Source organism: Micropterus dolomieu, linkage group LG15 (genome assembly GCF_021292245.1).
Source record: "Micropterus dolomieu isolate WLL.071019.BEF.003 ecotype Adirondacks linkage group LG15, ASM2129224v1, whole genome shotgun sequence".
NCBI classification, from domain to species: Eukaryota; Metazoa; Chordata; class Actinopteri; order Centrarchiformes; family Centrarchidae; genus Micropterus; species Micropterus dolomieu.
In genome coordinates this window covers 12,737,197-12,749,706 of record NC_060164.1, presented here as the reverse complement: position 1 = coordinate 12,749,706, position 12,510 = coordinate 12,737,197, and the positions used below count along the sequence as shown (strand labels likewise).

At 42.3% G+C, this 12,510-nt stretch overlaps 1 protein-coding gene across 2 annotated transcripts in view; it reads left to right on the top strand.

The window, feature by feature from the left end:
• Window positions 1-12,510, top strand: part of LOC123983875 (vinculin-like) — a 25,826-nt gene that overhangs the window by 9,731 nt on the left and 3,585 nt on the right. The window contains exons 5-19 of one of the 2 annotated variants that reach the window (XM_046070302.1): window positions 1,541-1,663; window positions 2,903-3,063; window positions 5,058-5,148; window positions 5,235-5,382; window positions 5,496-5,649; window positions 5,950-6,125; window positions 6,872-7,062; window positions 7,862-8,061; window positions 8,355-8,483; window positions 8,638-8,787; window positions 8,876-8,984; window positions 9,134-9,436; window positions 9,548-9,672; window positions 10,856-11,041; window positions 12,193-12,369. In XM_046070302.1, the coding sequence (XP_045926258.1) occupies window positions 1,541-1,663; window positions 2,903-3,063; window positions 5,058-5,148; window positions 5,235-5,382; window positions 5,496-5,649; window positions 5,950-6,125; window positions 6,872-7,062; window positions 7,862-8,061; window positions 8,355-8,483; window positions 8,638-8,787; window positions 8,876-8,984; window positions 9,134-9,436; window positions 9,548-9,672; window positions 10,856-11,041; window positions 12,193-12,369 (2,423 nt within the window). The remainder of the gene's footprint in view (window positions 1-1,540; window positions 1,664-2,902; window positions 3,064-5,057; window positions 5,149-5,234; window positions 5,383-5,495; window positions 5,650-5,949; window positions 6,126-6,871; window positions 7,063-7,861; window positions 8,062-8,354; window positions 8,484-8,637; window positions 8,788-8,875; window positions 8,985-9,133; window positions 9,437-9,547; window positions 9,673-10,855; window positions 11,042-12,192; window positions 12,370-12,510) is intronic. The other variant, XM_046070303.1, reaches the window with a different exon arrangement.

Below are 12,510 nucleotides of genomic sequence, written 5' to 3'. Positions count from 1 at the left end.
AAAACACTCCACACACACACACACACACACACACACACACACACACACACACAAAGAAACCACACAAACAACTGGGTAACTTACTGTCTAAAAAAGCTCATGCACACATTGAATCGTTATAATCAGCCTTTGTTTCTGGCCTATATTCATGTTGTCACCTGCTTGTCATTATGTCTACGTTGTGTCATAGGTGCGTAAGATCATTCGCGTGTGTAAAGGTATCCTAGAGTATCTGACGGTAGCTGAGGTGGTGGAGACCATGGAGGACCTCATCACTTACACCAAGAACCTGGGACCAGGTCAGCGGGAGTTTTCTTTTTAAAAAGCAGTCCTACTAGAAGAGCCTCCATCCAAAATGTATTTGAGCATTTGGGCATTTTCATCAACCAAAGAATATTTAAAGATCGGTTAAATATGGTGAGAGAAGGAGCATGCAACGAAGGACCTCCACATTATTAACAAGTGGCCTTAAGCACATACAGAAATCCTATTTTGTTTTCAGGCATGTAGCAAAATTACGGGCTGATACAGTTAATCTGTTATGAAAAATGTCAGTTTTAAGGGAGTGCTGTTCAGTATTTCAGCAGGTTGTTCCAGCTCAGAATTCAACGATTAGTCAACTAATCAGACAGAAAAAAATTGGGAAACATTGGGAAAGCTGATTTAAATTCCTTTCACAAGGCCAAACATTCCCCAGTTCTTGTTTCTAAATTGTGAGAATTGTGTGAACTGAAAATCTTCGTTTGAGACTGTTGGTCGAACAAAACAAGCTGAAGAAATAAGCTTGAAAGAAGCTGTCTCTTTGGACCAAATAATGAATCGATTAATCAAGAAAATAATCAGCAGATTAACTGATAATGAAAATACTAGTTAGTTACTGCCCTGTTCTAGTTACAGGACATCTTGGGTTAAGCATAGTATTTAAGAAATGAATGAATTGTCCTATGAGCAGTCTTTATTAAAATCTTAACTTAAACATTCAGCAAACTGTGTAGATAATTATTCTTATCTCAACAAATTAGACAAAATGGTTCTCACAAATGCATCACACAATTCAACATTTTATAAGGGCCACTACTAAAACATGAACCATGCAACAAACCTATGTTTTAGACTACTCTCTGGGTTAAAGATCAAAAATGTAATTAACTACTGACTGCTCCTCTGACACTAAAATGCTGCGAGTCTGTTCACTGGCAGGAGGAGAGCAGAACCATCAACAGGCTATTCATCATCAGAGGTAAAAGGTCAATTGTGTTGTCATTGCACTGTGGCATAATGAGCTGGAGGACATCTGATGCCAAGGTTTTCTCACACTTGACTGATGCTGTCTTTGTACGGGATCAATCGTTCATAAAGTACTGATGTGTTGGAACTACTCAGTTAGTGAATACGTTGGAAGATGCCCTCTGATTGGCTTTTAAAACTGTGATGCTAATGCCAGACCCAAGTTCACTACCACTGGCTCCATTCTAGTCGCTGGTTGGTTTTGGTTTTGGTAACTTCTATCACAAGACAATGAATCCTTTCTTTTCCTCAGGGATGACCAAAATGTCAAAGATGATTGAGGAAAGGCAGCAGGAGCTGACGCACCAAGAACACAGACAGATGCTAGTCAGCTCCATGAACACCGTCAAAGAGCTGCTGCCTGTTCTTATATCAGGTGTGTATGTGTGTGTGTGTGTGTGTGCGTGTGTGTGTGTGTCTTTGTGGTGGAGACGGTGGGGGTGACAGTGGAGGTCACTGAGCATTCAGTAGTTGTTATAGCAACGCTGATCATTACAGTCATTAGTTGCTGGGGATGTCAAACTGACTACACACACACATCGCCCACTCGCTGCTCTCTATCATACGGTATACTGCACCAGAGAAACATGCTGTAGGCTACATTCTAACATGCATGTTCAATATGGCTGTAATAACAAAGACATTTGGATCAGTAGTTTGGCCTTGAGAGATCATGAACTATTTCACAACTTAAAGTGGTTATAATTTTTTGTCGCTGGTAGTGCTGAACCTGCAGATAATTTTCACCTGAATCTGCAGTTTCCCTCATCTCTACATAGCATCTTTCAGTTCATTGTTTTTGTTATCCTGTTTTGGTTCCTTCGCAGCTTCACAGCTGTTCTCAGACACTACACTACATGTCCAGCATTAGAAAGACCAAGCTAGCAGCTAAATAGTGAACATAGTGGAGATCCAGCAGCTGAGGAGCCAGATATTACCCTCAGGGGTTTGTAGAGACCAAAACAGAGCTAAAGGGAGAGTAGTTATTGGACTTACATGTGTCAAGTGGCCAGAAACATGGCTATGCAAGCACGTACCTTGAGATCCTCGGGCAGAGGTCTGTTGTCTGTTTCAGAGTCTCGACTGAAAACTAAAGGGGACAGAGCATTTGCTGTCAGGGCCCCGAGGCTCTGGAACAGCCTGCCTGAGGAAATCAGGTCGGCTGAGTCAGTGAACTCTTTTAAGTCCCTTCTTAAAACATACTTTTATAGGAGAGCCTTTCCCGATCTTATTTGACTTTATTTTATCCCTTTTATTTTATTCTATTTTACTAGTTTTATATTTATCTTAAACATGTATTTTAGTCTTTTCAATGTTTTCTTGCTTTTATCTTGTATTGTTTTTGTATTATTGTCTTTTGGGTACTTTACACTTGTTAAAGCACTTTGTAACTTGTTTTTGAAAAGTGCTCTACAAATAAAGATTATTATTATTATTATTATTATTACAAATGAATGCTAATGTTGTGTCATTTGTGCTGGATGTGTAAATAAGCAATCATAGGGTTATAATATGTTGGTTCTGCTGATCCCCAAAGTAGCAAGTAACACATTAGAGTGATGGCAGAATACTGTTTTTTTGGTGGGGGGTTTGAACAGTTTTGTATCTTTTGTAGCTATAAAGATTTTTGTCGCAACCAAGAGCAGTCGAGGTGCCGGCGTTGAGGAGGCAGAGAGGAACAGAAGATTTACCTTTGAAAAAATGAGCGCTGAAATCAACGAGATCATAAGAGTCTTACAGCTCACCACGTGGGATGAAGACGCCTGGGCCAATAAGGTAAGCTCTGCGCTGCACATTTGAACTCTGATTTTGTTCACTTTATACCCACCCCCCAAAAAAAAACTCACCTGAACACCTGAATCAGATAATCACGTTTTGCTTTGGAGTGCCTGTTTGCACACACAAAGCCACACACTCTATCCACACATCCCTCTGTGCTGCAAAAAGCATCTCCAAGAAATTCACTCTTTACTTTCTGTCACTTTTCTTTTTGCTCACTAGTATAACTCCTGGTTTTTTCTTTTTCTTTTTTTTCTTTACCTTTCTCCTCCATTCTTTTCCTCCCTGTAGAAGGTAAGCCTGTTTCTCTCCCCCTCTGCAGTTTCTAGCATGCAAGTGTGTGTGTGTGTGTGTGTGTGTGTGTGTGTGTGTGAGAGAGAGAGAGAGAGAGAGAGAGAGAGAGAGAGAGAGAGAAGGAAATATGTCCTCATGCTTACACGCTGTGTCTGCTGTGTATTTAACAGTAAGTGTGTTGTGTGTTTAGTCCATTGGCTATTAGCTGACGGGATGATGTTCAGTACGCATACTTCATCACTTTATTGGTATATGTGCATCTGTTTGTCTCTAGATGCCCATTTGAGTCAAATGGCTTGAAACAGATGACAGTTAAATAAATTTTTAAGCTAAATAACTTGTTTATTTAAAATATAACTGCTTCAGTAATTCACTTCATCTTCAATCATGATATTTTCCTTCTCGTGCTGCTAATGTTTACCTTGAGATAGAAATGTCAAAATATACCCTCAGTGTTTTCGGGCACATCAGTTAGAGACTGTGCCAAGATTAAGTTAAGTTAAGATCTGTTTCACTAGTCTACCTGAAACACTGCATGTTTCTCCGCACACAGTTGCCTCAGACAATGATCTGTTTGTGTTTTTGTATGTGTGTGTTTGCCGTGGACACCCGCATATTCTGTGTATAAGCTGTGATAAGCACTTACTGTCAGTGTGTGTTTGGGGGGGGGGACCGCTGGCACACGATGACTGTCATGAATTATAGAAATAAGCTGGTTGGTGTCCAGACACATCCATAATGCATGGGCTGTATTGAACACCTCCACTTAGGCAGTTCATTCTCCTCTGAGCTTGAAAAAGCCTTTTTCTTCTTTCCACCATTTATAAAGCAATGACAGAGTTTGTGGCATTTTAGATGTGAGGTTGTTACCTTCCCTTAAATGTCTCATTTTACCCTTCATTATCAGTAATTATTATTTGTAACATATTAGTTAATCAACTGGGCTATACAGAATTTATGAGAACTGTTATCCCACTTTAAAGTCCCATTTTACAATACAACATAAAGGCTTGTGTTGTTACTAATTACTTTATTGATGCTAAATAAATAATTGATTACTGCTTCACAGATACATAATAAAATTAAAATAACTTTTGAGTTGCCAGGTTGAGAGCTCTTAATTAAGTAGGTACTCTTGGTTACAACATTAACCATTTATTAATGATGACTAACGCACAGTGTAAACTTTACAGCTATAAATGTTGATAAAGCTGGTGCTATTTGATATTGTTTTACACAAAACCAAAAATCAAAACCAACAATGGCTTGATCCTACTAAGAAGTATTACTTGTGTAGCCAAAGCTTGTTATACCATAAACATGTAAGATGAACTCATACACTGTAATTTATGTTGAATCAGTCTCATCTGCAATGTCCTGCTGCTGTAAATACAATGTAGATTAATCTGCATTTGAATCTAGTACCCAATAAAAGCTCTATGAATAACACTTGCTAAAAATGTATAGTGCCCAGCCTGTATTAGCAACTTCGGCAGGAACAAATGGATTTCTGTATTTTCATGGACTTTTCCGACAGTAAGAGAAATATATGTAAAATATGTATATATAGTAATAAATTAAAAACTATTAAGGTCATTACTGACAACCTTTTGTTTACAGTATACCATAACGTAAAGTGGTATGCGTTTCTGTTTTGACAAAGCTATACTCAATGCTGTGTCTTCTCTTTACTTCAGGATATGGAGGCTTTGAAGAGATCTTTGGCTTTGATTGAGTCAAAGATGGCACAAGCTAAAAGCTGGCTCAAGGACCCCCATGGACAACCAGGTAACTGTGTTTTTTACGCTTTTTGCTGAAACACTAAATCAGCTTTTTGGATCTTATTTCACAATGTGCTGTGTCGTCGTCCCCAGGAGACCCCGGTGAGGTTGCGCTGCGTGTGATACTGGATGAAGCTGGTAAGGTGGGAGAGCTGTGTGCTGGGAAGGAGAGGAAAGATATACTGGCAACCACTAAGGCTCTGGGGCAAATGACTGACCAGATTGCAGATCTACGAGCCAGGTATTGTGTTTGCATGACAGCATGTGAGTTAAACTGTTTTCTTTACTTCCCTGTGTTTGTGTCATGTATTTTCACAGCATGTGTCAGCTGTGTGTGTTTTTCTTTTATGGCAGAGGCCAGGGCCCAACCCCGGGTTGCATGCAGCGTGCAGGCCAGTGTTCACAGGGCTTAGACTTGTTATTTGGCAAAGTGGACAGTGCTGCCCGCAGATTGGAGGCTCTAATCAATGCCAAGCAGGCCATTGCCAGGAGGCTGGATGCTGCACAGGTCAGATAAAACAACAACAACACAGTAATCCATGTTAACTCTCTGCCCAGTGAATGATACTTCCTCTGCATTATATTAATCATATTTCTGTCTTTTTTGTTCATTTGATTTACAAGAAAGTGGTTTGCAATTTTCAGTGAGTCATTTAAAGATTATGTGCATAAGAGCAACATAAATGCTTAACGTAGACATTGTTATTGACCTTTTCCCATCCTTGAAGCTCTCTTTTGGTGTTTTTGTACATATTTATGTTTCTTTGTTCACCAGATGAGAATTAAGCATATATGTGGATTTTTTTAGGCCTGGCTAGCTGATCCTAATGGTGGTCCTGAAGGGGAAGAGAACATCAGAGCACTACTAGTGGAGGCCAAACGTATCGCTGACCTGTGTGAAGACCCCAAAGAGAGGGATGACATCCTGCGCTCCATCAGTGAGATCGCAGGCCTCACCGCCAGACTTGTGGAGCTACGCAAACTGTACGCCGTCCTCCTTCTGACACATGCACAAAAAATTATGTCTTGTGAATACTTTATGTAATTCTTAGACCCTCTTTTTCTAGGCTCAAACTGTAACCTCATGTCAACAATAGCTGGCATATTTTACCTGCCTGGAAAATATTGTTGCCTGTCAACCCTGGGCATCAGTCCTACCATAAGGTTTCTCTTTAAATACGGTGTGATGGGGTCATGATATGTATGTGGAGGGTCAGCAACAGTTAGAGGATCAAAACATGTTAGACCTTAAAGAAAAATAACACTCAATTCAAGGTTCATGCCACTGAATTTCATATTTGAAAGCAATTTCAAAAAGTTTGTTGGGTTTATAACAGTTTATGTAATGAATGGTACTGTCCTGCAGTTCATACCACATGTAGAAAGTATTTAATATTTCAAACAAACTGTATAAATAATATTTAATTATTCTGGTCATAGAAATGTCAATAATAATGAAACACATTATATATATAATGAAACACATTATATTTTTCCTTGTAGAATTATTGTACTGGACCAAAACTTACACCTTTATGAAAAACATACAAACTAGTGATAGAAACTGTTAAAATGAATATTGACAAAAAAAGATGGAAAAGTGGTATCAGCCTTTGACAGTGGTATTTCCCTTTAAGGTGGTGTCTAACAGCGGTATGATGAGACACTACCTGGATTTTACACCTTTTTGGTGCCACCTCAAATCGTCCCTCCATCTGTTACTTTATCAGGGGTAAAGGTGATAGCCCGGAGGCCCGTGCATTGGCAAAGCAGATTGGGGCGGCTCTGCTCACCCTGCAGTCCAAAACCAACCGGGCCGTAGCCAACATGCGACCAGCCAAACCTGCCGTCACCTTGGAGGGCAAGATGGAGCAGGCCCTCCGCTGGGTGAGCAACCCCGGAGTGGACGACAGAGGAGTAGGTGAGCATGGTTGGATGAGGGCTCCAGGGAGGGATGGTGTAGTAGCTTGGTCCAAAAATAAACGTTCTGAACTTCTGTGGCTTTTGTCAGGCTATATGTGGATGATTAAGAGCGTGTGAAAGTGGCCAAGGCAGCAGGTGGGAGAATTTGCGATTAGATGTGAGGTGTTTGTGGTCTATGAGGGGGCTGCAAAGTGTCTCATTTTCAACATATCTGAGTGTCAGAAATGACTGTGCTGGTGACTGGTACCTTTTCCTAAATGCCCACAGTGAGGTATCTCATGCATGAATCACTGAATGACTAATCTGACCTACTCAGTCGTTCGGGGGTCATTGTATTGTTTTTAATGCTTTGCTTTGTGCCTGTTGCTGTATCCCTGTTTCGTCATTTGATTGTTTCCTATTTTCTCGCATGCTTCCCTTTGGGAGCAGAGTGTGAGATACTACAGTGGAACACAGGTACCTGCCCACTATATACTTTCTGAGAAGGTATAACCAAACACTACAGATATTATTCACATAATGACTTACTAGAAATTGTATGAGGTCAGCATGTAATACAAAATACACCATCCTCTTCTCTAATTTACAAGAAAAGATAAATAAACCAATGTCTTGTCTCAAGACTTGTATTCGTAGTACTTATTAAACCATGTTACCAACAAATACAAAAACACTGTGTTGCACTTTAGAGATGATCCGTGTTTAAATAAGGACCTGTAATTATTGTATCTGGGTTTTTATTGAACACCAAGGAGTATGCAGATGTGATGCGTGAACTGCCCCGTGTCTCTCCCCAGGTCAAGCAGCAATCAGAGGAATGGTTGGAGAAGGGAGGAGGCTGGCAGGAGGCCTGTTAGGACCGTATCGACAGGATATGATTGGACGCTCCGACCGAACTGAGGCTCTAATGACATCCTTGGCAGACATGGCCGGCAGGGGCGAGGCTGAGTCTCCTCATGCACGAGCTACAGCCGCACAACTGCAGGACAGCCTCAAGGTAGCCCAACAGTCTCACAAACACACACATTTATTTATAAATGAATCAAGGCAACTCCAAGCTTGTGCTGTGCAGCCAAACATTGTTCAAATTATTGTGAAGTGAATCTAGATATACCAAATATGTCAAGCAGCATTTTGGGGAAATGTGAATAAAATGATGCACAAGACAGTCTTGACCAAAAGAGCCTTGGGTTTGTAAAAATGATGTAGGGCGCATGTTCATTATTATTTCAAGTATTGGTGCAGAGCTCCTCCTACTGGTCTGATTATGACACTCTCTGTTTCGATCAGGACCTCAGGCAGCACATGCAGGAGGTGATGACCCAGGAAGTATCCGATGTTTTCAGTGACACCACCACCCCGATCAAACTGCTGGCGGTGGCTGCAACTGCTCCTCCTGATGCCCCCAACAGGGAGGAGGTCAGTAATGTACATAAATCTGAGCTGGCTTCAAATATAGATACAGCAATTAATCTAAGCCTCATTTCTACTGACTCTGTACCATCCTGATGTAAGAGAGGATGATTATATACACATATAGTCTGACTTTACCAACATTAATTGTTGATTATAGGTTTTTGAAGAGCGTGCAGGGAACTTCGAGGCCCACGCAGGTCGGCTGGGGGTGACCGCTGAGAAGGCTGCTGCTGTGGGAACAGCCAATAAGAGCACAGTAGAGGGCATACATGCTGCTGTGAAACATGCCAGGGAGCTCACACCACAGGTGCTAGTGTTTGTTTTGGTGTACCTGACATGGAGCTGTCAGAGTCTGGCATACACAGTCTGAGTGTGACATGTTTGTTCATGTCCAGGTGACCTCTGCTGCTCGGATCTTGTTGATGAATCCTGGAAATAAAGCAGCGTACGAGCACTTCGACACTATGAAGAACCAGTGGATTGACAATGTGGAGAAACTCACTGGTGAGGATTTTCTCAATATTTCTTGTGTTACAAATATATTTCCCAAACAACATTAACATACTGAAAATGAGATATATTTTTATTCTTAGAGGTTAATCTGTGTGTGTGTGTGTGTGTGTGTGTGTGTGTGTGTGTCTCTGCGGCCTCAGGTCTGGTGGATGAGGCCATCGACACCAAATCTCTGTTAGATGCTTCTGAGGAGGCTATAAAGAAAGACATCGACAAGTGCCGAGTTGCCATGGCGAATGTTCAGCCCCAAATGCTCGTTGCCGGGGCAACAAGCATAGCGAGACGAGCTAATCGGGTCCTGTTGGTGGCTAAGAGGGAAGTGGAGAACTCTGAAGATCCGCGGTTCAGAGACACAGTGAAACATGCGTCAGACATCCTCTCCCACACCATCTCACCCATGGTGATGGATGCTAAGGCAGTGGCCGGGAACATACAAGATAAAGGTACAGGAATGCACTATGCAAACACATGTTCAAGATACTGTGCGATACATAATGACGCAGGTTTATTCACTTCATTATCTCTCTTTATGCTTCACACACTCTCCTCCACAGCTCTGCAAAAAGCCTATTTGGACTCGTGTCTGAGGATCCTGGCTTCAGTCGGAAAAGTTAGAGAAGCCTTCCAACCTCAGGAGCCTGACTTCCCTCCTCCACCACCTGACCTGGACCAGCTCCATGTAAGCACATTCAAACACCCATATTTCCTATTTTCCACAGTAAACCTTTGAAAGGCCCACCACTTATGAAAGATGAATGCATTAATACACATGGAGAAAGTAAAAGTAATTTTTCATTGGCTTTGGTAGCAGCGACCTTGAATTGTCAACTGCTCCAGTGGAGCTGCTCAGTGTCCTACAGCAGAAAACTGGTTAGCGTGGGAAGCCCTCGGATGCAATTTCAAATTTGAAGCTAGGTGTAGCCGAGTGCATACTCACATACATTTCTGTGCCAGATTACAGAAAAGTTTAAGACAAAGACTTCAAACCACAGGCCTGAAAACCTATTTTCTCGATCACAATTTTACTACAAGGACTTGAGTCTTATGTGAACATGCTATTTTCTGCCAGCTTTAGAAGTTTTGGAGATTTCTGTGTTTGCGTTGCTGACTGAGCTTTTCTGGCTGGTTTGAAGTGAGCAGGACTCATTTTGAAATAGGTGATGTCACATACTCCCATGCACCAGCTGCGATTTAACAACATTTGGATCATAAGTTGATGACAGATGTATATCCACTGTAATTTAAATCTGATCACACCACACCCACGCTGTGCTGTGAAGCTGATTAGCTTAGAGTTTTTGAGTGTTAAACTGGTCCTGAATATTCAATGTTGTAAGTAATTCTTTACAATTTGAAATTAAAACCAGTTATTCAGAAGGTTTAATTATAATATGTGTAATGATGGGTATCACATACTGGTGAAAAAGACAAGGACAGAAGTATAGCCAAGGCTTTTACAACAAATCCAAAATGGTATCTGTATGTTTAAAGCGTAAATGAACAGCTCCTGAAAATTGTATCTTTGCTGACTGCCAGTGGTTTAACTCATCCTGCTGCAGTGATGTACAGATGTACTCCAGGACCCTGTGACATTGGTGTTGGGTGTGGTTAAGTGGCATCAGAGCACATTTCTAAACACACCCATCAGTGATGCTGCTTGCTCTTTAAAGCCCCAATGTATAGACTCCTTATGTCTTAATGCCTTACAACCACTGTATGTTGCAAAAGTCATCATTTTCCTTATTCTACACATAGGGGCTTTAAATAGGATCTTGTCCAAATATCTACTGCTCACCTCCCCCTTTGTTCCTGTAATACATATCTGTAGGTAACATATGTGTGTCTATGTGTGTTTTCTCCAGGTCAGTGACGAGCAGGCACCACCTAAGCCCCCCTTGCCAGAGGGCGAGGTGCCCCCGCCTCGGCCCCCTCCTCCAGAGGAGAAGGATGAAGAGTTCCCAGAGCAGAAGGTTGGAGAGGTGCTCAGTGAGCCCATGATGGTGGCCGCCAGGCAGCTGCACGATGAAGCTCGCAAGTGGTCCAGCAAGGTCAGTTCATACAAACACACAGAAATATACAGTTTGCACATTCACCCATTCAAACGCGTACAATTTCAAAATCAGTAGCTTCATAAGCCCGCTGGTTAGAGATATCCCTAAATCATGACTAGAGTGATCACAGAATGTTAACGTGGTGCCTTCTCATATTCTGTGAATATCCTGAAATCAAGTTTTTCCTGAAATTGTGGAGGTCACTGGCTCAATTCCAATTTCAGAGGGAAAACGGTAACTGTCATCAGCTCGGGGTGTCTGCATGGAAGGTTACTAATGGCTCACACATACACACTTACACGCAGAAAGTAAATATTAGAAAAAGAATCACCTGTGGCAAAACAGTCCAGCCTCACATCTATCGTATGAAGTAGTGCACTATACTTTGTGTTCTCTTATCCCTATTGATGTCTGTTGTGTATGTGTGCATGTAAGTGTTTTTGTGCGGAGGACCTGTGTTTAGGAGCACTTCTGTGTGAATAACCATTGTTTATCCAGGAACCTCTCACTCTCGTTGTGAACCTCATAACAGTTTCCCCCTCTTTAGCTCTCCTGACAGTTTACTCACACCTGTTTAATGGTCTATGCGTCAGGAGTGTCTTTGGAAACCAGGCACAAAATATCTCTTATAATGGCATGGGGTCACACTCAGTTTCCCAGCGCACTGCTAGACTCTTAAATCCACTAGACGGATGCCAACCACTGGCTTTGGTTACAGTTCGACCTTTGATTGTGCAAATGCTTTACAAGCTGTCAACTCAGCCACTGCCTCAGAGGAACCCTCCGCCTGCTCCCTGCCAAAACCAACTCCTCTTTCCCCTTTTTTCCCCATCTTTGCTTGAGCGTTCAGTTTCCCTTCCCCTTTCCCTGCTCCTTCACAGTGCTTGTATTCGTTCCTCCTCCCTGTCCTCTGTTCTTCCATTCAGTGCCTCTCATACTGTACTAAATGCCTCCTTTTCCCATGCTTCTTTCCCTCACGCCATCCCTGGCTTTCCCCTTCTCCTCCACATTCCTCCTTTTTTCCTCTTCCTCCACCCACCCTCTTTGCCTCCTTCCCTTTCCTTCCCATTCCAATTGATCCTACCTCTCCAACCACCACCAACGTTCCCCACGAACACCCCCTCCTCACCCCACCCAACCCAACCCAGCCTGAGGATGAGGAGGCAGTAGAGGAGAGGGAGGTAGATGATGAAGATGAGTTTACTGATGGTGAGGATGACTATGAGCCAGAACTTCTGATGATGCCCTCCAACCAGCCTGTCAATCAACCCATTCTGGCAGCTGCCCAGTCTCTCCACCAGGAGGCGCGCAAGTGGTCCAGCAAGGTCTGCGCACATACATGCACATGAGTGCACACACAACAAGCAGACGTCAGGGTCAGCAAAGTTCTGTAAATGGTTCCCAGTGTTTTGAGCTGCTGGGAGGATCACAAAACACTGTTTGACCCCCCCCCCCCCCCCCCCCCC